Source organism: Neophocaena asiaeorientalis, unplaced genomic scaffold, assembly GCF_003031525.2.
Source record: "Neophocaena asiaeorientalis asiaeorientalis breed wild unplaced genomic scaffold, Neophocaena_asiaeorientalis_V1.1 scaffold244, whole genome shotgun sequence".
NCBI classification, from domain to species: domain Eukaryota; kingdom Metazoa; phylum Chordata; class Mammalia; order Artiodactyla; family Phocoenidae; genus Neophocaena; species Neophocaena asiaeorientalis.
In genome coordinates this window covers 137,935-159,417 of record NW_020173763.1, presented here as the reverse complement: position 1 = coordinate 159,417, position 21,483 = coordinate 137,935, and the positions used below count along the sequence as shown (strand labels likewise).

The 21,483-nt window shown below is 38.2% G+C and overlaps 1 protein-coding gene across 3 annotated transcripts in view; it reads right to left on the bottom strand.

The window, feature by feature from the left end:
* Positions 1 to 1,708: 1,708 nt before the first annotated feature.
* Positions 1,709 to 21,483, bottom strand: part of UGT8 (UDP glycosyltransferase 8) — an 88,729-nt gene continuing 68,954 nt past the window's right edge. For all 3 annotated transcript variants that reach the window (XM_024751346.1, XM_024751347.1, XM_024751348.1), the window contains 4 exons: positions 13,385 to 13,527; positions 11,642 to 11,718; positions 8,871 to 9,090; positions 1,709 to 4,345 (listed from right to left, as the gene is read on the bottom strand). In XM_024751346.1, coding sequence (XP_024607114.1) covers positions 3,982 to 4,345; positions 8,871 to 9,090; positions 11,642 to 11,718; positions 13,385 to 13,527 — 804 coding nt within the window. In that variant the 3' untranslated portion in view covers positions 1,709 to 3,981. The remainder of the gene's footprint in view (positions 4,346 to 8,870; positions 9,091 to 11,641; positions 11,719 to 13,384; positions 13,528 to 21,483) is intronic.

The following is a 21,483-nucleotide window of genomic DNA, read 5'->3' as shown; positions in this document are numbered from 1 at the left end:
GAGCCAAGTGCACCACTGACACCTAAAATACCACCAGGTGAATAGAAGCCTTAATAAATAGTTGAATAAATGAATGAAATGAATAAAACACATTTTCCTAAACAACTTTCAAAAACTGAAAGCACGATGATGCGAAAGAAGTTAGTCTATTCAGTATACCCATGACTAATACCACAGATTTGAGGGCTCATCCTGTGCGGGCCATTATGCTAAATGCTTTAAACACATGCACGCACACACACAGTGTATTAAACATTCAGTATAATGGCCAGCACAGTGTATGTGTGCGTGTGTGTGTGTGTGTGTATGTGTGTGTGGTGTGTGTATATGTATTCAAGAAAAGCCCATGAGGTAACCATCATCATACAAATAAGAAATTCAAAAGTTAAAGATTAGTAAATGTTGGGGTAAGCCTTCAAAGTCATGACCCCTCAGACAATCAGAGCTTGAATTCAATACCTGATTCAAAAAATGAATTCACGAGGACGTTCCTGATGAAGCAATTAACGGCATGGACATTGTGTTACAAGACAAGCCAGCAGTGAGTGTGGATTCTCTGGTGCACACAGAGAGGCTTCTCTGACATGTATTCTTGCCTCCCAAGTGTTCCCACAGTACCCTACGCATCCATCTGCCATGGGCCCCAGCACTTTACATTATAGTTACTTCTGTGTCCATGTCTCCCACTAGATCACAAGCTCCTTGAAGGAGAGACTGTCCTTATCATCTGTAAACTCCCCTGGTATCCAGCATACTGTCTGCAATGGGACAGGCATCCACTGAACGTTAAGTCACTTCCACTCCCCACCCCTCCATGGCAGTTCCTGAGTTCTTGCTTATAAATAAATATTCTCTCTTCAATTCATTACAGTTGTGTATTTCAAAGAAGGTTCTTACCATTTATAAATAACAATGGTCCACAAAATGTTTCACAACAACAAACTGAACTTCTTTCGTGTTAATTTCATCACAAGTTTTATGCCCCACAGTGTCCAATTATAATGTCTAATCTGCCTAATTACAAGGCAAAGCTGGGAGCATGACACTGAGACAGGTCATCCGAGCATAAATATTCTTGTAGTTTTGGTGGAAACAGGAAATGGGTGGGAAAAAAACAGGATGCTACGTCTTGTCTCAGCAGTGCCTCACCACTACTGGTTCCTAGAAGGGAAGGAGGGCAAGGGCAGATAGCAGATCACCTGAATAGGATTTTCTGAATTGGAGTCCTCTGTGGATCTAGTGTGGTGGATTTCAGCAGTTGGAGAGGGGTGTTGTGTATCACAATCTAGCGGGAGATGTGGTCAATAAGTTGTTGGATAGGTAAGGTTCAGAGGTGATTCATTAAGGACAGTACTCCCAAACCTAAGTTGATAAACACCACTAGAGACTTTGTCAGAAGATATCAATGTTGTATTTGGGAGTCTGAGAATGTCCCCAGATTGTAATACAAAGTGTCTACATCCTCAAGAGAGAATCTCTAGCTTTCTCCAACTTCAATCATAAACCACCACTTCAACCTAAACACCACTCCCCTTCAATACCGGACATTCAAATTCTGCCTCTACGTCTATGTGGAGGGATATTAAAAGTTATGGCTCTAGAGGAAAAACGATTGATGTCTTAATTCTCATTTGCATTTGATATGATGACCAGCGACAGAAATACTTGCAGAGGTTCTTTTTAAAAAATAAATGAATAAATACCTTCTTGAAAACTTTACTTTATTAGAGAATCTAGCTCAAGTGTGGAAAATTTAAAATCACTCTATTTACCAAAACTGGCTAACAATAAGCTTACTAAAAAAAACAAAAAACAAAAAAAAACAACAATGATCAGTAAATACCTACACTTAACATTCTTAATTATGGGACAATTTTAAGATCCATGTTCATGTACTTGTAAATACCTCTGTTTAATAATAATTTAAAAAAATTCTCACATGTAACACTGTTTTCACACTCATATACACATATAAAGGTTGGGAGACCTGTCTCAGAAACATGTTTATAATGGATTTACATAATATTGTGAAATAAAATCTGAATAAAAATTCTATTCCAACAACATTTCTCTATTTTTAAATAATGTTTATTGTTTAAGTTTTGATCACAGTGGAGATTAATTTATGCTTAATCATCCAGTGAATGCCTACTGTCACCTTTATCCAATTCCAAAAAAGCAGAATCAACTCATTCATACACTCTAAGTCCTGTTGCCATCCCACCATTCATTGCCTGTGTCTTTTTTCCCTTTTAACGGCAATATTATAAGATTGTGAAAAGGTATAACTAATAGGCTTATATGTGTAATACCATTTCTTCAAGTATTCAGACAGCAATATATTTGCCTGCATTGTACACTAGAAAACTACTTGTGACATTATTTCTAAGTACAGGAGAATGGCTCCTGGTGGGAGTGTGATGAAGTTCTATGTCATAGTGTATGATAAGGATTTAAGCATTCTAGAATTTTCACAACTCTTCCCATGTTAGCGAACATCATTAGGTAGATGCTGTATTTTTCTACTGTCAGCTGTCAGACATAAGATGTCAAACTACAAATAAATAAAGCATACACTCAACATGTGTAGTGCAAATGCTAAGTAAACAGAATGACAGGGAATAAACTCGTAGTTGCCAGCAAGTGAACGGTTCAGTTGGGAGGTCCTGATTTTGTGATGTCTGTGACTTGCACCCCTATCCTCAAATGAATATTATTCCTGTCCCATGTCAGCCACAATTGAAGTGAGGGTGAAGGCAGTGAGGAGGGGAGTGGGGACTCATTTTCACAAACAAGTAGTACAATTTCTCTGTCACTTCTGTATAACATGTAAAGTTTGACTTGGTAACCAGATCTCAAACCTCTCAGACAAAGCAGGTACCAATATGGAGAAAAGCAAATGTTCCAATGAAAAGAATTAAATGTTGGCACCTATGTAACAGACTGTGTGGCCCAGACAACAAAATAGGATGAAGGAGGTGTTCTTTTAAAGTTAAAACTTTGGAAATACCACACCTGAACATTCAAAAATTACATTACAGAAAAGCCATCAAACAGTTACAAAACATTCAAATAACAACCCTGTTTAAAGATGCCATAGAAGCAGTAATCTTCAGTACTCTGAACAAAAGTCAGATCTTTGTTGCTTTGTTTTAATTATACATTTAACATACTGTTATTCATTAAAATGAAATAGAAAAAAACTATAAAATTCTCCCAGAGGCAAATTATTGGTAGGGAGAAAATAGAAGTAAAACGTGACAACCAATTTATACATTTACTTAATTGTATGTTTTTTCCCCCAGAAGTATCCACAGTCTGTAAGAAAAGTAAAACTAAAACAAAACAAAAAACCTAAAATGAATAAACAAAAAAACCCTAAAAGTACAAAAACCAGTGTCATCTATCTTTTCCTTTTCTTCCTCTGCATTCAGTTTTGAGAGAAAAGTGTTCTTTCATGGTAGTGTTCTGAGCTCCCATATATGAAATTCTAGAAGAGAAACGTTTGGATCCTAACCGTCTTTCTATTTCATTCTTGAATGTGTTGTACCGTCAACAAATGTAACAAGCAGCTGGCTGAAATAATCTTAATTAGGAAACAGACACACACATACACACACACATATATACACAAACAAATCTTTTTAAGGGAAAAGAAACCATTCCTTATCTGGGACACACATATATCAAGACTTAAAACTAAAGTCTGACACGGTCACTTAATTGATTTAAATAATTAAGGCTTCTAAAAGGTTCAGTGCCAAAACTCTCTGCATCAGTATTCACATAAAATACATTTTTGCATTTTAGGTCTGTGCTTTTTACAGCCATCTTAATTCCACAGAATTTCATTAGTAAGATCAGATAAGGGAGTGTTAGAATTGTTTACTGATGTTTTCCTTTTAGTAGTTGTTAGACTAAATTATAGCAATAAAAATTCAATGACTGAACAGATTTGTTACTATCAGGTGGGCTGTTGGCTCATTTCACCTTCTTTTCATGTTTAATGTGGCCATTTCTTTTATACTTGCCATTGGGGATTCCATTATGGTAATGTCCATTAACTGTGCTATGCTTATTTCTAGACCACAAACTTTTGATTTTACTGTAGATAAATTTTGTGACCCAGGACAAGAGGAAGTAAAACAAGGCAGCACCAAGCAAAAGCACAAAGGCAACATCCAGTAAAAAATACTGACAGAAAGAGATTTGATGGACAGCGGCACGTAGGTGATGGGCTCCATTGTGACGCAGAATGTAATCGATCCAATAGACAGTCCGATTGACAGGGTGCCCAGGTTGATCCTTGTGGATTTCTGAAAGCTTCTGAGCCCTCTGACGGTAGCTATGAGGTGGAGGTAAAACACAGAATGATCATGTAGCTACAAGGCTCAGGATCGTAACTCCCTAAAGTTAAAAATGGGGAAAATAATAAAAATAGCTATCCTGTATTAAGTACCTAGTATGTGCCAGGCACTGTGATAAGTGCTTTCAACACATTACCTTATACTAACACAGTAAAATAAATTTTACACAGATAAGGAAAATGAAAATCAGAGAGACCAAGTGACCTGACCATGATTACAAATTTGAGATTCAAATTCAAGTTTTTCTGACTCCAAATCCTACGCTCCTTCTACACTAGACCATGCCTCTTATATACACATAATCCTTCTCTTCATATGCTTTTAAATACTATTAATCAATGAGTCTCAACCAGGAAGAGGAGTGAATTTATTAGATTCTAAAACAGAGGGACGGTGGAAAATGCAGAATTTTGTCCCAACACCTTTTCCTTTTAGCAGTGACATTTAATTTTGTTCTGATTTAAAACAGCACTAGCTGACAGAGTGAGATTATTATATTTAGTAAACAGATGAAAAGGAGTTGACAAACACTATGAAGCCATATGTGAGTGACATTATATGCAGTAGAGATACATATATGTATATGTATATACATACGTATAAAGACAACACTCTTAAATGATTGATAAAAATCAGCTAAAGAGGATCAAAAATATCTAACTGTACATTTCTATGCCAATCTTTGGCACAAAGCCCCTTTGAGCATGGATCTCTGATTAGAGTTTGCATTGTTCAAATGTAAGAAATAATTTCCACCTGGAAGGATTACAAAACACATCATGGAGGGTGTGGCCCTCGAGCTGTGCCTTATACAGGAACAAAAGTTTGGACATGTGAAAACTTGCCAGGCCAAGAGAAGAGTGTGAACTAAGTAATAAAGGTGGGAGGGCAAGAGTATGCCCAGAACAAACTTATTTGGAAAGAGTATGTAGCACAGGGGTGTTTGGCTGGAAATTAGACTGGAACGTGAGTCTCCTTCCCGTGTGTTCAGAATGACAAGATATGCAGCCCTGTTCTTAGAATCAAAGACCATTAAATCAGAGAGACTGGCTTTAAACCAGAGCTTTGGGGAGAGGATTAAAGAAAGGAAGAGACTGATGGTGGGAAGATCATCCAAAAGACTGCCCTCGGGCTTCCCTGGTGGCGCAGTGGTTGAGAGTCTGCCTGCCGATGCAGGGGACACGGGTTCGTGCCCCGGTCCGGGAAGATCCCACATGCTGCGGAGCGGCTGGGCCCATGAGCCATGGCCGCTGAGCCTGCGCGTCCGGAGCTTGTGCTCTGCAACAGGAGAGGCCACAGCAGTGAGAGGCCCGCGTACCGCTAAAAAAACAAAAAAACCCACAAAAGACTGCCCTCATGGCCATAATTTCCTGCCTCCCAGGGTCCATGATCTTTCTCCTAAGCCATACTGTCTACCATGTGTTGAAAAGTTTGTGAAAAAACTATAGAAAAAAACTGTAAACTGTTGTTACCTATTGTTATTTTTAATTGTTTTCTTGTATTTTGAATACTTATATAAGTAAATTTTTTAAAAGAAAAAGCCCATTTTCTGTGTCATCCTAGCCTTACAACAAAATTACTGTTATATAATAAACCCAGTTGGTTTAAAAGTGTAAAACCTCACCCAAATATTAAGAGGCCATCCCTGTAATATTCCTTGTACTATTAAGAGGCCTTGCTTTGTAATCTATCATTATTTCTAATCAATGGCAAAAGGTAAATTAGAAACATTTGATTACTCTGTTTTGTGAGAAAATTCTTACAGGATAAAAGGGCATCTTTAAAATACGGAAGTGAAACATGGTATCTTAGAAAATGAAATTCAACCTTCTATTTTAACATAGAAGAAGGAGGATTAAAAACATCTTGGTCCTCAGGTACCTTAATGTCATGAGACTATGGCCCATTCTCTAGAGATGATTAAACAGACTGCATGTGACAAAGATCCTTCTGCAGGGACTCTGGCTTCATTGCCACCTATGAAATTCCAATAGGCTCACTGGTCCAGAACCAGTCCTTACCTGCCCTAGCTTACGTGAGTATGGAGTAGGGCCTCATCGCTCAGACCTTTACTTCTCCCCAAGAGCAGACTCATAAAGTCACTGCCCGGCCCAATTTTCCAAGATTCCCCCTTTCAGAGGTAGCAAGTGACACTGTCCTTTCAGCATAGTTTGCTTGACAACCCAAAATTTCTACCAGTAGGAATATAAAGTTTGTGGGGAAAAAAAAAAGAACAGTGTGATTAAAATGGTCACTTAAGGCCACTTCTAAACTCTCCTTATGAATGTCTTGGATAAAATTACTTTTAATAAAACAAATTACCTTGTAAGGGGCTCATGTGACTTGCACATTTTATTTTACAAAAGGGGGGAAGTGTCTCCTATCAAAAGTAATAACTGGGCTTCCCTGGTGGCGCAGTGGTTGAGAGTCCGCCTGCTGATGCAGGGGACGTGGGTTCGTGCCCCGGTCCAGGAAGATCCCACATGCCACGGAGCGGCTGGGCCCGTGAGCCATGGCCGCTGAGCCTGCGCGTCCGGAGCCTATGCTCTGCAACGGGAGAGGCCACAACAGTGAGAGGCCCGTGTACCGCAAAAAAAAAAAAAAAAAAAAGTAATAACCAAGGGCTGGATATGTGTTAAGTTCATAAGGATTAACTACCCATCTTTCTCTACAACTTGCTTTAATAAAATCTCCAGATTCAAAAGAATTCCTTCCAAAGAACAAAAGCAATAGCTTTCAGTAAATAAACCCAAACAACTAGTATGGGAAGAAGGAAGACATGGTTCAAGTTGAGTAAAAAAGAAATAAGTGATACTTCTTTAGCACTATTGGTTTAAACTAGAATATCTTGGACACAATATTAGTGAATCAAATCAGCCTTTTCAATAATTATGGCATGTTAAATATGGAACATTATCATGTATTTGAAACAAAAAAGATAAATGCCTTAAGTTTACATATAATTACTTTTAGCAAAGAACATACTACCTGAATCATTGTCATTTTTACAATGAATAAAGACATCTTCCTACCCTGAAAGTGCAAAAGGCTTTAGTTAAATATTTAAACTTTTCAAGGGTTATATGCAAATAACTAATTATTTATCTTATATGGATACTTTGTGGAAGCATATAAATTTATTCACTAAACAAAATAAAACCTAGTTTGAAATCAAGCACATATGTATACTTGAAGATGGCATAGCTGGGATTTAATCGCAGTGTGACCTAAGACTATAGCCTGGTCTCTGATTTGGCCCCTTTTACACCTCACAGAACACAGCCAGGCTGATTTTGTGTGGATGATCCAGACTTCTGCTTTTTCTGCATAACCGACCCAATCTCGGCAGCTCTGCCACTATCTCTCTACAAACTCTACTTGAGGGCTGCATTGTACAAATCTTCCTTTAAAAGCCTGTATGATACATATCATCTTCCATAAGAACATCACATTTTGAAAAACACTAGACTTTTAAAAGAAAGGCTACAGAACACAGATGAAGGGATCTCACAGTCAGGTACCTCAGATCAGCAAACATACTGATCCAAGTGCCAAGAGCTGTGACCAAGACACTGGATCCTCTAAGGGGTCAGCACATGAAGGCCACCTCCAAGCCCACATAAGACAGCATAACGAACTGCAGTGCACTTGAACCCGGCCTTTTACCTAAAAGCTACATCGCTTTATATGAAAGAATTGTTCTTATTGTTGGTTGTTTCTTAGAATATGGCAGCGTTTCTCAGTCTACTGTTATGCCATCTACCCTGGGTATAAACAGAAGAAGCTCACACTCTTCAGACATTAATGCTATTTGAAAGGCAAGATCAATTAAATGTCACGTAAAAATGGGAAATATTGTTGCTTTGTTTTAAAACTACACAGGGCAACTCTCTACTCTTTCAGGCTCAGTTGTGAACTGGGTTAACTCAAGACACATCAAGAATTTAAGAAAAAAATAAAATAAAGATTCTGACTAGTCATTCACCTGAGTAAAAAAATCTCGGCATTTCATTGACGCCCCGCACTAGGGAAACCCAGCACCAGGCAGTATCAAGAGCACCAGCTTTGGAATCAGACAGTCCTGGTTCAAATTCCTACTCTAATAGCTTTGTAACTATGGGCAAATTACGTAAGCTCTCTGAGTTTCAAGTGCCTCATCTCTATAATATGAATAAGGAGAACGGTGATATATAGTTTTATGAGCATCAAAATGAGATAAAGGACACAAAAATGGACACACAGTAGGGACCCAATGGTTCCCATGGTAGTTTTTCCTTAGTTTGTCAAACCTTGGCAGAATATTATTCAAGGTCATACAAGGCTGGCCAAATGATTGCTATTTCTATTTTTCAAATGACAGAAACATGCACAAGGCATTATACACAGGAATCTAAAGGATATTTCTATAATTAGTTTATTGACAACCTACTGGCAATAATCAGCTATTGACAATGTGCTGTGGTATATATATTTCATCTGCTTTAATATTAATTGAAACCTTACCTGGGATTATTGATAACTTTCATTAGTGCTTCATACAGCTCTCCTTCAGTAACTGTCTTCCATTCTAGCAGTATCCCCATACCTTTTGCCTGTACCCGGGTCATAGTATCATAATGGTCTCCAAAGAGTGGGATTCCCACTACAGGAACACCATGATACATAGTTTCAAAAATACTATTCAAACCACCATGGCTCAGGAAGGCTTTAATATTTGAATGCCCTAAAGAAGGATTAAAAAAGAAAACAACTTAGAATATTGTGTATTGTTCTAGGAAGAGATTTTCCAGAAATTTCTTAAAAGCTGATATTAAAATAAACATGCATTTCAGATATAGGATTTTTAAAGGCACAGTTTCACAGATTACTGCTCTATACCAATTACAATGCTTATTATATACATAATTATCTGATTTATATATATCAGTTAAAAGCCATTTTTAAGCTAACATTTATAACTTTAAGAATTATATCATGATATCTTCTCCCAAAACACAAATTATCAACTGCATTCAAATGGCCAATAATTAACAGGATATCAATGAAAGCAAAAAATGACAGAAAGTACCAGGAGGCAATCACATTCTACTAAACAGACACTCACTTTCTGGCTCCTCAAGCATTTATCTATATTAAAGTCAAACACACTTTGCAAAAAAAACATATGTAAAAATGTGGGGCTGGATTCCAGATGTCCATGAAGAGTTTCTGTGCTTACCCGAAGAGGAACATTGTACGGTGCTTAGCATTTACAACATTCAAGTCATATCAGCACCTGTGCTACACAATCTTAGGGTCTGATTTTACATTTTAGGTATAAAAACATGTAGGGACAGACAGTTACAAAAGTTAGTTGTAAGAGATGGGACATCACGTAACATCTAGCTGTCATGGAGATAAAAGAGATAATTCATCAAAATTAATGAGGTATTTAAAAATCCAGATCTCCTTCTGAGCAGGAAGTTTTGCATAAAAAGTGTAAGACAAAGAAACACTGCACTCAGGATAGGTGCTCTATGGCCAGAAAGGAATCATAGCTTGCAAAAACACAAACATTTAAGATAAACATACATCAAGTAAAAAAACGAACTCTGTGTGTGAACCTGGGTCTCAATGGGGCTCCAGGACTCTCCCACCTCAACATCTAGCAGGCTGGTCACTCAGTGTCTCTTGCTCTGACCCACAAACGGCTTCTCAACTCAGCCCAACTAAGGGATCTACCCTCGCAGTGGATTTCAAACTTTCTTTTCAGTAGTAGAACCAACCCTTTTTCTTTGAACAAAACTTTATTATCACCAAGCCCAGCAGTGAAAAATAATGCAGAGCTGGTGTATCGAGAGCAGGGGGGAGTGTCATGAGAGGAGGGGAGGGGAGAGACACTGATTTGGTTCCTGCTTTTCATCCTGGAGGAATCTTCTGAGCATAGTTAGAAACCAACAGAGGACCCACAAAGGTCATGGCTAGAGTTAAAAAGGATGCTAATCTCAGAAAACGCAGACAGCTGAGATTCTGAGGAACCCAGAAGAGATGTGAACTTGAGGAGGGCCTCTGGGTGTAGCTACACCTTGCTGTAGAGCCTCGCAGAAAAAAACCCATAAGACCAGTTTAGATGCTCCCAGACAGCAGTGCCCCTGCTGAACTGAGATGGCTGATGGTCGAGATATCTTATTTAAATTTACTGCTTCCTTCCTACCTTCTATGGAATCTGAAGTCATAATAGTAAAGACATAAAAAAGAAAAAGAAAAAAAATACAAACATCAAAAAAGGTAAACTGTCTTGTTATTTTTTTCTCAGTTTTACCATTTACAGAATAACATTTACAATAAACTAAACAAAAGGAATTATTTATATATATACTTACTGTTTTTTAGTTACAAAATTCAATTTGCAGGTTTTTAGGGGGTCAATTTAGCTTCTAAAAGATATTCTTTAAAACTCTATTTTTAAGAATATAACTTAAAGCTACTTTTACATAATCTGTTAGATTAGTATTATTGAACAAATGATGGTCGATATTGCCAAAACCAGTAACATTTTTATAATTTCCTTAATAAGTAATATCTTAAAGAATAATATGGCCTTATATTTTCCTAGAGATTTAATGAATAAAACAATTTACATTTTACTATCTGTGCTTATTAAACAGAATTAGATTCAGATTCAGATATCTTAAAAGATATGCATATAATTGGTATTTTAATTTTGAGTTGAGGATCAGAACCCCAAGAAATAAATAAATCAAAAGAAATAAAGTGTTCAAAAGTGCCCAGTGATTTAGGGTAAAATCTAGGCAGATAATCCAAGTAAAGTTAAAATAAGTTGACTGTTATTTTGGCTTTCTGCTTCTCTGTGTTTTCAAACAAATGAATAATTTCAAATTTCTCTGGGTTCTTGGATACATCTGTAGTAAAACTATAACATAAATCTAAGTTTTCACTGTTTTAATTTTACTACTTTTAGCTGATCGACATAACTAGGTATAACTTTATTCACCACTAGCTTATATAGTATTAAGTATATTTTTCAGAAAATTAAAATTTGTGACTGGTCTAAAAATTTTAATTTATAGGCCTAAATGATTATACTTTAAAATTATTTGCCAATAACTAAAGGTTTGCCTTGTTGGTCTGAAATCTAGGACTTAACGCACTAGATAACATAATGATTCTATCATACACCATACATGTATTGTATAAGCCACTCGAGTGTAAATCTCACATTTACACAATTAAAATCTAAAAGCCAAGTAAGCACCCACATGTCACTGACTTACCAAGCAGGTCATTTTGTGGTAACCATTCTATGAGCTTGGTGTTGTTTCCCAGATTCTTTGGTTTGGTTCCAGAAAACCTGAAATTTACACCAGACTATGAATCTTCCAAAAAATCACACTTTACTCCTCGTATGAACTCTCTGGTTAAATTTTTGGATTTAAAATAAATGTTACATGATCTTTCGTTGACATTCTTAAGAGGGAAGAAATGTTTTAGTAACAACAAAAATTTCCGTTTCTTTTTCACATTTTCATTGAGGGATAAATAAGAAACACTCTGATTATACTGAGATCTATTTTCCTTCAGCTCTCCTCCCCTATCCACAGAGATGGGGGAAATAGCAACCAAATGACCCTATGCTAGAAAGTCATTTTCTACCAGCTAGAAGGTGAAACAGGAACGACCAGCAAGGGCCACCACTGGGCAGTCAATAGCTCCCATCTGGACACCCAGAAACTGAGGGAAGGCTCGAGAACTGGAAGAAAGCAGGAAGTACTCTTCCCTAGCTGGGCCCCAGAGACAGTTCTGTGGGGCAAAGGACATAATTAGGCTGTTTCCTGCCTTGACCTTTGAAAGATAAACCATACAGTGCTTATCAACTGAGAGAATGGCAAGAGTTTGAAATAAGCAGATACAAAACTGTTCCAAATAAAGTAGAAGGGGCACTTTCTGGGTTAAGCCTAATAGAAGAAATCCAATAGGACTGGAATCCAAAGGGAGAAGTCTTAAACCATTGGAATAAAATACGTATCCATTTCATAGCTTAGCCAGGATAAGGAGGAGCTAATCCTCCCACATTTGTTACAAAGGAAAAACCCCTATCACTCAGAGCCTACTTGTAATGGCTTGACACTGGGGCTGACCTTGATCACTGCTGTATCCCTAGAGCCCAATGGTGGGGACAGGTACTAAGTAAATACACGCTAAATAAGTGTCCAGATCCAAGTTTAGACACTGCGTTAGAAACTCCAGAGACAGACACATGTTGGCAGTGCCTCCAAGAAGAAGTGGGGTCTGTTTTGACTAGCATTAATTGGCAAGTTACTGTATTATTTTTTTCTTTGCGGTACGCGGGCCTCTCACTTCTGTGGCCTCTCCCGTTGCGGAGCACAGGCTCCGGACATGCAGGCTCAGCGGCCATGGCTCACGGGCCCAGCTGCTCCGCGGCATGTGGGATCTTCCCGGACCGGGGCACGAACCCGTGTCCCCTGCATCGGCAGGCGGACTCTCAATCACTGCGCCACCATGGAAGCCCAAGTTACTGTATTTTTAAAGGCCTGATCTCTTGGATAAAGGAAATCGGAAGTATTTATAGACAAAGTGGGAGCCCAAAAGGTTCCATGAAATATTTTACCTATTTAATCATTCATCCATCATTTTTTCCTCATTCCAACACTGACTTGAAGGAGTATACAGAAATGTATGCAATTACACATTTTTAAGTGATAATAAATAATAGAAGGGTAAATGAGGGTAACATAAAAATGCACCCATCACAAGAATACATCATTGTGCATCAGATCTTCTTTTTATGCTATGGGCTAGATGTCTTTTTAACCATCACAGAGTATTATATAAGTTAATCCCTAGATTTTGATACACTAAGAAACAAAATGAAAAGTCAAAGGCATCCTGCTAATATTGCCAGGGAATCAATGGGCTGTGCTTTACTCAGACCTGCGGGCTAAGTAAGAGGATATGGAAAATCAAGAGTGAACAAACAACCTATATTATTACCTTACCTCCAAATCACTTTTTGGGGCAATCTCCCCAGAGCTCCTGCCAGTTTGTTAGCAATGTCTTCTGACAGATACTTGACACCAGCTCCGAAAGATACCAGGACAAAGCCATGTTGATTAGCACCATTTACCCACCTTTGGAGATCCTGCAAATCAAAATGTGGCAGTTAATTTTATGAAGGAGTAACACAGCTCATAATCAGTGTCATCACAGCCCAGTTTTTAAAAAGCCTTCAGATAATTTTCTTAAACAATTAAACAGTGAAGATAATATAATATTTTCCTTTAGATAACTGCTTTTTTAAAAAAATAGTTCACTGAATAATGCTAACTAAAATAAGGAGGGCAGGTAGTTAATTTGGTTAAGATCAAAAAACAACAACAAAAAATCAGTAATTAATGACCTAAGAGCTCAGACAGAAGTAAAAAACAAAAAATTGAAACTCATGTTTAAAATACGGTCAGAGATAAATTTGTATGAGGACATAAGTGAAAGATTAGACATATGACAAAGACATTAACTACCACCTCCCCTCACCCACCCAGGGAGACTTTTATTTTAGGAGTGGGCTGATTTTATCTTGGTCTAAGTTTGATAATTTTCATTTCTGAAGAGCATACTGTATTAATGACTGAGAAAGAGAAGGAATTAGCTAATAATTCCAAACATCCATAGGCCTAACAAGTTTTACTATTTCTCTAATTATTTCTTCAACTCACACAGAATAGAAATCATGCATACTGTATAGTGAGGCATCCAGGGGTTCTGGAAATCTCTGAGCAGAAGCTTTCTCTCATTTTGTGGGAAAATGCTAAATTCTCAAACATGTCCATCTACAGCTAATAGATAAGGGGCCATGGCATATCTGATGTTAAATAGGGACAACTGTCAAATTTCAGGAATACTCATTTCAGAGGAAGACACATTAACACATTTCTACCGGTATTATTGACTTAACTGAAGTTGAAAGAAGTTCGTTTTAAGGGATACCACCCTTGCTTTATTTTATTCCGTAGGCACCAGCTTTTTTTTATGGTAAGTTATCCCTTTGAATAAGTCTTTGTCAAAGACGCTGAGCTTCAGTTTGCCATATAAAAATGAATAAAGCCACAGCACTTTGAAGAATACATAATTCTGCTGTAAGGAAAACAAACATGCTGTCTACTGGCAACACCTATGCCATAATATAGTCATGGAAACGGGACAAACGCACTGTGTATTCATAATGTGAAGAGTGAGTGAGCTGTCACTGTTATATCTCGCAGACCCGGTAGGTCTCTTGTTCAGGATGAAGAAGTTACCAAGATGACTGTGTCGCCCGTGCTCTTTGCATTTCACACCACTTTCTGGCATAACCTGATTTGCAGCTGGGAGGTAAGAAGTACAGTAAGGGGGCTTCCCTGGTGGCGCAGTGGTTGAGAGTCCGCCTGCCGATGCAGGGGACACGGGTTCGTGCCCCGGTCCGGGAAGATCCCACACACCACAGAGCGGCTAGGCCCGTGAGCCATGGCCGCTGAGCCTGCACGTCCGGAGCCTGTGCTCCGCAATGGGAGAGGCCACAGCAGTGAGAGGCCCGCGTACCGCAAAAAAAAAAAAAAAAAAAAAAAAGTACAGTAAGTAGTATCATCGCAATAGCATCACCACATAGCTCAATACTAAGTATTTATATGGAATGTTAGCCCTCTTTATGTCTTTATTTTCTTTGCTTTCTTTCCCCTTTCTTTTCCTTTTCTCACTTAATGAGATCTGTGTTAACTGGCTCTATCACACTTCTATTCTTAGCAGGGAAGAGGGGACCACATTTTATGCCTCAAATGAATTAGTGAATAGTGTCATTATATGACCAAGAGTGATGATGGAAAGGAGGTACATCCTTCCAGCTACTGAGTGAGTAAAATAGGCTATAATTATTTGGGAGGGAAGAAAACCTTATCAAAACACCTCATTTTCCAGGAAACTCTATTTGTTTATGAACATATAGAAGAAATCGAGAATATATCAACTGTGGATTAAAGCTTTTAACTTATATTCTACCACATTTACCAAGACTATCACGTGCTGAAAATATAACAGCGTAACTTGTAGATTCAAAGTAAGAAACAAAACAATTTAGAATTTTCAATTTATATATAGTCTTAAGCCAGATATACTTAGAACAAATACAAATGCTGCACACAGTAGAATAATCTGAATTCATATGGTGTTTTCTCCCTATGGTTTGTCTTCAAATAATTTATCACCTACTATCCAATTCTCTAAAGACAAAAATGTCAGGGTCGATGCCATTTACAAAATGTTTACGTTCAGAAATACTAAGCGTTATGGGAATAACATTTAAATTTTGTTTCCCGAGGACTTAAAAGGTCTTTGAGTTTCAACTGACTCTGTATACATGTTTGTTCTTTGTTTTGCATGATATAAAATGAAATCCATAAACCAATTTTTCCAGCTTTTTTCCTACCATAGTCATTAGCCGTAACAAGAATATATTCAAGTATATAATCTTTATTTGTATGGAAGGGAATAGAGAAAATTTTATTCATTATGGTTCCCTCCAGGGAAAGTACTCAGCATTTTTAGACGATAACACTGCACTTGGCTTAGAGGGGAGAGTGAGGCCCCGAGGTGATATCCCCACTGCTACGTCCTGAGCTGGAGATGGAACAGGGGAGTGAGAGGTCGGAGTAGAGAGAGTGAGGGGCAGGGGCCACTGGGCCGCTTGGGGATGTAACCCTTCCCCGTGATCTGTGATCGCCAATCTGCAGCCTCAACTCAGAAAATGTCTGGTGTGACTCATGTTTTATGAGAACATAGAAGGGGCTGGGTTTGGGGTTTGGCTGATACAGTGACCTTCTGGTAGCATAGAGCCAGAGGCCGAAGGGATCTAGAATTTGCTCAACTTATAGTGAAGACTTTGGAACCAGAACTTCACAAAAAGTGTGCTTAGGTCTCCAAAGGGCTGGAAGGCCAGGTGGCATCTCAACTCTATATATACGTACCGTATTTTCTGGAATTTAAGACCCCATCCGTTATAAAATATAAACTGATTTAATTACAACTCTTCACTAAACCGCCCCCTTCATAGTAAATGTAATTAATGTTTAAAAAAAAAATCCCAATTCCAGAAACTTACCACTGTTAAAAATATAGGTACTTTAGAAACCCCCTGTCCTGGGGCAAATACCAACTTAAAAAATTGGACTGAAAAAAACAACCCTCACAGTATCAACAAAAATAATACGTATTTAAGACTAGAGTAAACCTAAGGATGCACATAAAGGAAACAAGAAAATTCTACCGAAGGACAAAAAAGAAAATCTATTCAAATGGAGAGATGTAACATGGGCTGGGAAGGAAACATCAAAGTTATGAAGATGCTGATTTTTTATAAAATTAAGTTCAATGCATCCTCAGCCTACATTCCAAAAGGATTGTTATGGAACTTGAAAAGCTGAGCCTAAGATTCGTTTAGAAAAGAAAATGTACAAGAGAGGCCAAGAAATTTTTGAAAAAGAACAGAGTTTACCCTTCAAGATATTAAAATGTACTCTAGAATCTAGAACCATCACAATGCATGTCTTCATTATTAGGAGAAGGAAGATAGGAAGTCAGTATTTTCATCAGCGGAGAAAGGAGGCCTCCAGCTACTGATTCAGAAAAAATAGTGAGTTAGATCTCTCCACTAACACAAATTACAGAAGGATTAAAAAGTTAAATTGAATTAAAATATATGAAGTACTTGAAGAAAACCCCCAAAGATAATGTTCGTGTATTTGGGTGGGGAAGGTCTTCCTGGGCCAGTCACAGACTCCAGAAGTCATAAAGAAAAGACTGACAGATCTGACTGTAGAACCACAAAAATCTTCTAGAGTATGAAAGACATTTTACAAAGTAAAAGAATAATAAATAGATGCAGTAGTATTTGTAACACACAAAACAAAGAATTAATATCTAAAACAAAATAATGAGGGGAAAAAAACCCACAAACAACATGAGAAAACACCTCTTTCACAGAAGGAGAGCATACGGCATAAAACATGGAAAGATGCTTAGCCTCAGATGGATAATCAGAGAAATGTAAATTCAAATTGTTTTCATCTCTTGTTCTCTCGGTAGTCTGTATAGTACTCTATTAGATGCTGTCAATATACTATTACTTAATTGATTTTAACTTAAGAATTGACTGTAGTATTTCCCTTTAAGTATTACTGTTTTATAATTTTCTGTCAACTATTTTGTTTTGCTAGAAGGATAAAATGCCTTTTCCTAAGTGAACTCTGGGTTTATTTTCCAATTATTTAGCAAACTTTTCCCACTTTAAGATTATCTTTTAAATAGCTCTACCTTTTTTTTTAGTAATTTTACATAGTTTCATTTCTTTAAGTTTTAACCTTTCCTCACCAGACTTTTTTTGGAGTAAAGAATGAAACTGGGATCCATCTTTATTTTTAACCAAACAGCCAGCCTTCTCAACACTACAGAGTATTATTTCATCTTGTGCTCATTTATTTGAAATGCCACCCTCTCAGTCAATTTCTAAATTCTATTCTCTTCCACTGATCTATCCATCCATTCCTGTGTCCGTGTCAAAGAGTTTTACTTACTGCTCTTTTATAATACATTTTAATATTTGCAGTGATAGATTTCTCAACACTTTTCATTTAAGGACTTTGTTTTTTAAAATACATCAATTGCCATTTGTTAGCAGTACCACTTTTTCTTATGTATGTTATGGATATGTGTGCATATATGTACAGAATACACACCTCACATCATGTACCACACGAGCTTAGTAATTGCATTCAGTCCTTTATACTTAATTGGCCAGCACTGCATGCTCGCTGCTCCACTAGATGGCAGGGCAGGAACAGAGCATGGATGTCCGGGCTCTGCTGAGTTTCCCAGGTTCTCAGCCATCATCACAGGCCCAAACCCAGAGCCTGTCTCTACGGTTTTTCCTGCTCATTCTCCAGGGGAAAAACTCTGTCATTTCCACAATGTAAGTAAAAGCAAAATCGTCACAGGAATAGAACAAATACTGAGCGGGAAAGCAGCAATAGTCATAGGTGCTTCTCTCACTTTATTACCATGACTATTTCCATTTCTATGCAATTAAAGTAACCAATTTAGATACTTACCTACACTTTGCTATAATTTTATATACACAGCTTTTGAAAAGACAACGTTGCAATAAGAATAATCATTTTATCTTCTTGTAGAGTTAAATAGGGAAGGCGTCTTATGCCCTTTGTGGAAAAAATTAGCATAATAAGGAAATATGGAAAACATATTTATCATAAGCAAATACCATATATTTAACATATTTGCTTTTTTTTTTGTTTTTAACAATTGTGACCTGGTCCACATGATGTGTTTCCTGGTATGGCCAGATTCCTTTCCCTACAGTAATTATACACCAAATGCCTTGACTTGGTTGTTGGAAGAATAAGGCAATGCAAGGTATATCATCTTCCCCCTCCCCACTTCCCTCCCTGGAGCGCGGTTCAGGATGAGTGGGTAATGTAACCTGGCCCTGTGAGACAGCAGATGGGGGTGGAACAGGACCCAAGAGATGTACCAGAGCTAGACTGGGGCAGCAAACGCCCCCAGAGTTTAAAACTTCCAATAACTTCAGGTAATATTTTGACATGGTGAATGTCGAGACATGGAGGATAGTGAAAATATATTCTAAGAAGGAGTAGAGAGCAGATTCTGAGACTTTTAGAGAAGACAATCATTGGGTGACTTCTTTGTCCTTTTTTATACACTTAAGCCTCCTATCCAAAAACAAAACTTCCTCTTTTTTTTTTTTTTTTTTTTTCGCAGGTCTCTCACTGTTGTGGCCTCTCCCGTTGCGGAGCACAGGCTCCGGACGCGCAGGCTCAGCGGCCATGGCTCACGGGCCCAGCCGCTCCGCGGCACGTGGGATCTTCCCAGACCGGGGCACGAACCCGTGTCCCCTGCATCGGCAGGCGGACTCTCAACCACTGCGCCACCAGGGAAGCCCAAAACTTCCTCTTAATTGTACAAATGTAAAACACATCCCAATTCCAGAAATGTAAACTTAGACTTTTAAAAGATCATCACTTCAGAATCAATGAAAGAATATCTAATGAAAAGGTGGTACAGGCCCACCTCTGTCCTGTCTAGGCTTAATTCTGAGGACGTCAGGATGTGGACAGACCCCTAAGGAAATCTTTAACAGCTCAGAGCCTGGGGACAGACTGCGCTGCGGAGGTTAGCACCAGATCTGTCCTGACGACAGCCTACGACCCAAACCTACTCCTTTCTCCCCACAAAATAGAGCCTTGAGAGGGGGCCAGTGCAGTGGAGACACCAATAACACTGCATCCTTTGTCAGCCCCATCCATTCTGAGGCAAAGAATGCCTGGACTGTGAGAGAATCCTACACAGAGATGGTGATGGGAGAAGGGGGGGTGGGTGTTGGGACCTCTGTTCTTGTTCCCAACACCAATATCAATAGGCCTCTTTTCCCATTTTAAAGGGCCTGATACAAAGAATGCTCCAATTTGGTCAGGTGGGCTGCACAGAACTGAAATATTCATTCTGCAAAATCTAGTAGATAAGATAATAATGAACATTTTTGATATAAAATGTTTTAAAAACACCACGGGACATCAAACGTGATCTTTGACTACTGCTAAGATAGTTAACCAAGACTTAGTAAACAAACAATAATTAAAAATACCATTGAAAATATAAAAGTTACCATTCAAAACGAAAACTGACCAACCATTGTTTTTACTGAGTTAATTGGCAAAGAATTTGGTTTAAACCCCAATTCCACAGTTTGCTGTGCAATCTCCATCAAGTGCCTATTTTCTCTGAGGCCCAGCTTTCTCTTCTTAAAAAATGCTGATAATACTTCACAGGGGCATTGTGAAGATTAAATGGGATCAAATATATAAAAGTGCTTTGAAACATAAAAATTATGGTGTTATTTTCCCAGGGCAGGAAGGCTGAGAAGCAACACACAGATGATGGACTGAAATGAAAGCCACACTGAGAAAAGGAAAGAAATAGTTATTCTGCACCAAGACATTTTCTCTGAATTATACATACTCTCTTCGCCATTTTTTGATCCTTCAGAATAAAGCCAGTTAAAACAAATACATAAATGAGAAAAAGTACAAAAAATGTTTTATATGCAGTATCAAATATAGTTGTCAGTTTTTCAGAACAGTCAAGTAACTTCTAAGATTATCCAAAGGAGTTAAGCCACAACTAACCTGAAGAAGCAATAGAGTGATCAATGTCAAGGTGATGGTTCTATTAAAAAAAAAAATCTCAGAAGATGCCTTCATTAACACAGTGAACATTTTCAGGAGGATGTAATAAGTACCTAGAAGGGTGTATTCATTTCCACTGAGATTCTGCAGTATCTTTTTTCTTTCTCATAAGGCTTTTAATTGTTGCCATTACAGTTACAATTAAAAGAAGTAAGCAAAATTTGAAACCCCGATTTGACTTTGAAGACAGTTAAATTTTCAAGGTTCTTAAGACCTTCAAGAAACTGCACACAGTCAGGATGTCCCAAGGATATGATCATGGCAAGGTACCCAGGCACTATGGAAAGTAACCACTGGGTGTAAAAAGATGAAAATCTCACCAGGAAAAAAAAAAAATCAATGCAAAAAGTGACAGCTAAATCTTTCTTATGTTACAAAAGGAAATTAAGAATCCAGAGGTTTGGGGAGGATGAGAGAGATCTGAGCATGATGATTTGTAACAGACAAGGAGGACAGGGGTATGAAAGGGAGGGATAAAGATGCAGAAACAGTAGGCGTATGTTGTCTTGGCACGTGTGAGTGTAGTATACAGATCTGTGATCCTGGAACATTCCAAAACAATCTGCTGTCAACTCTAAACGTTCACATTCCTGCAGGAAAAAAAAAGACAATGGGGCTTCCCTGGTGGCGCAGTGGTTGAGAGTCCGCCTGCCGATGCAGGGGACACGGGTTCGTGCCCCAGTCCGGGAAGATCCCACATGCCGCAGAGCAGCTGGGGCCGTGAGCCGTGGCTGCTGAGCCTGCACGTCCGGAGCCTGTGCCCCGCAACGGGAGAGGCCACAACAGTAAGA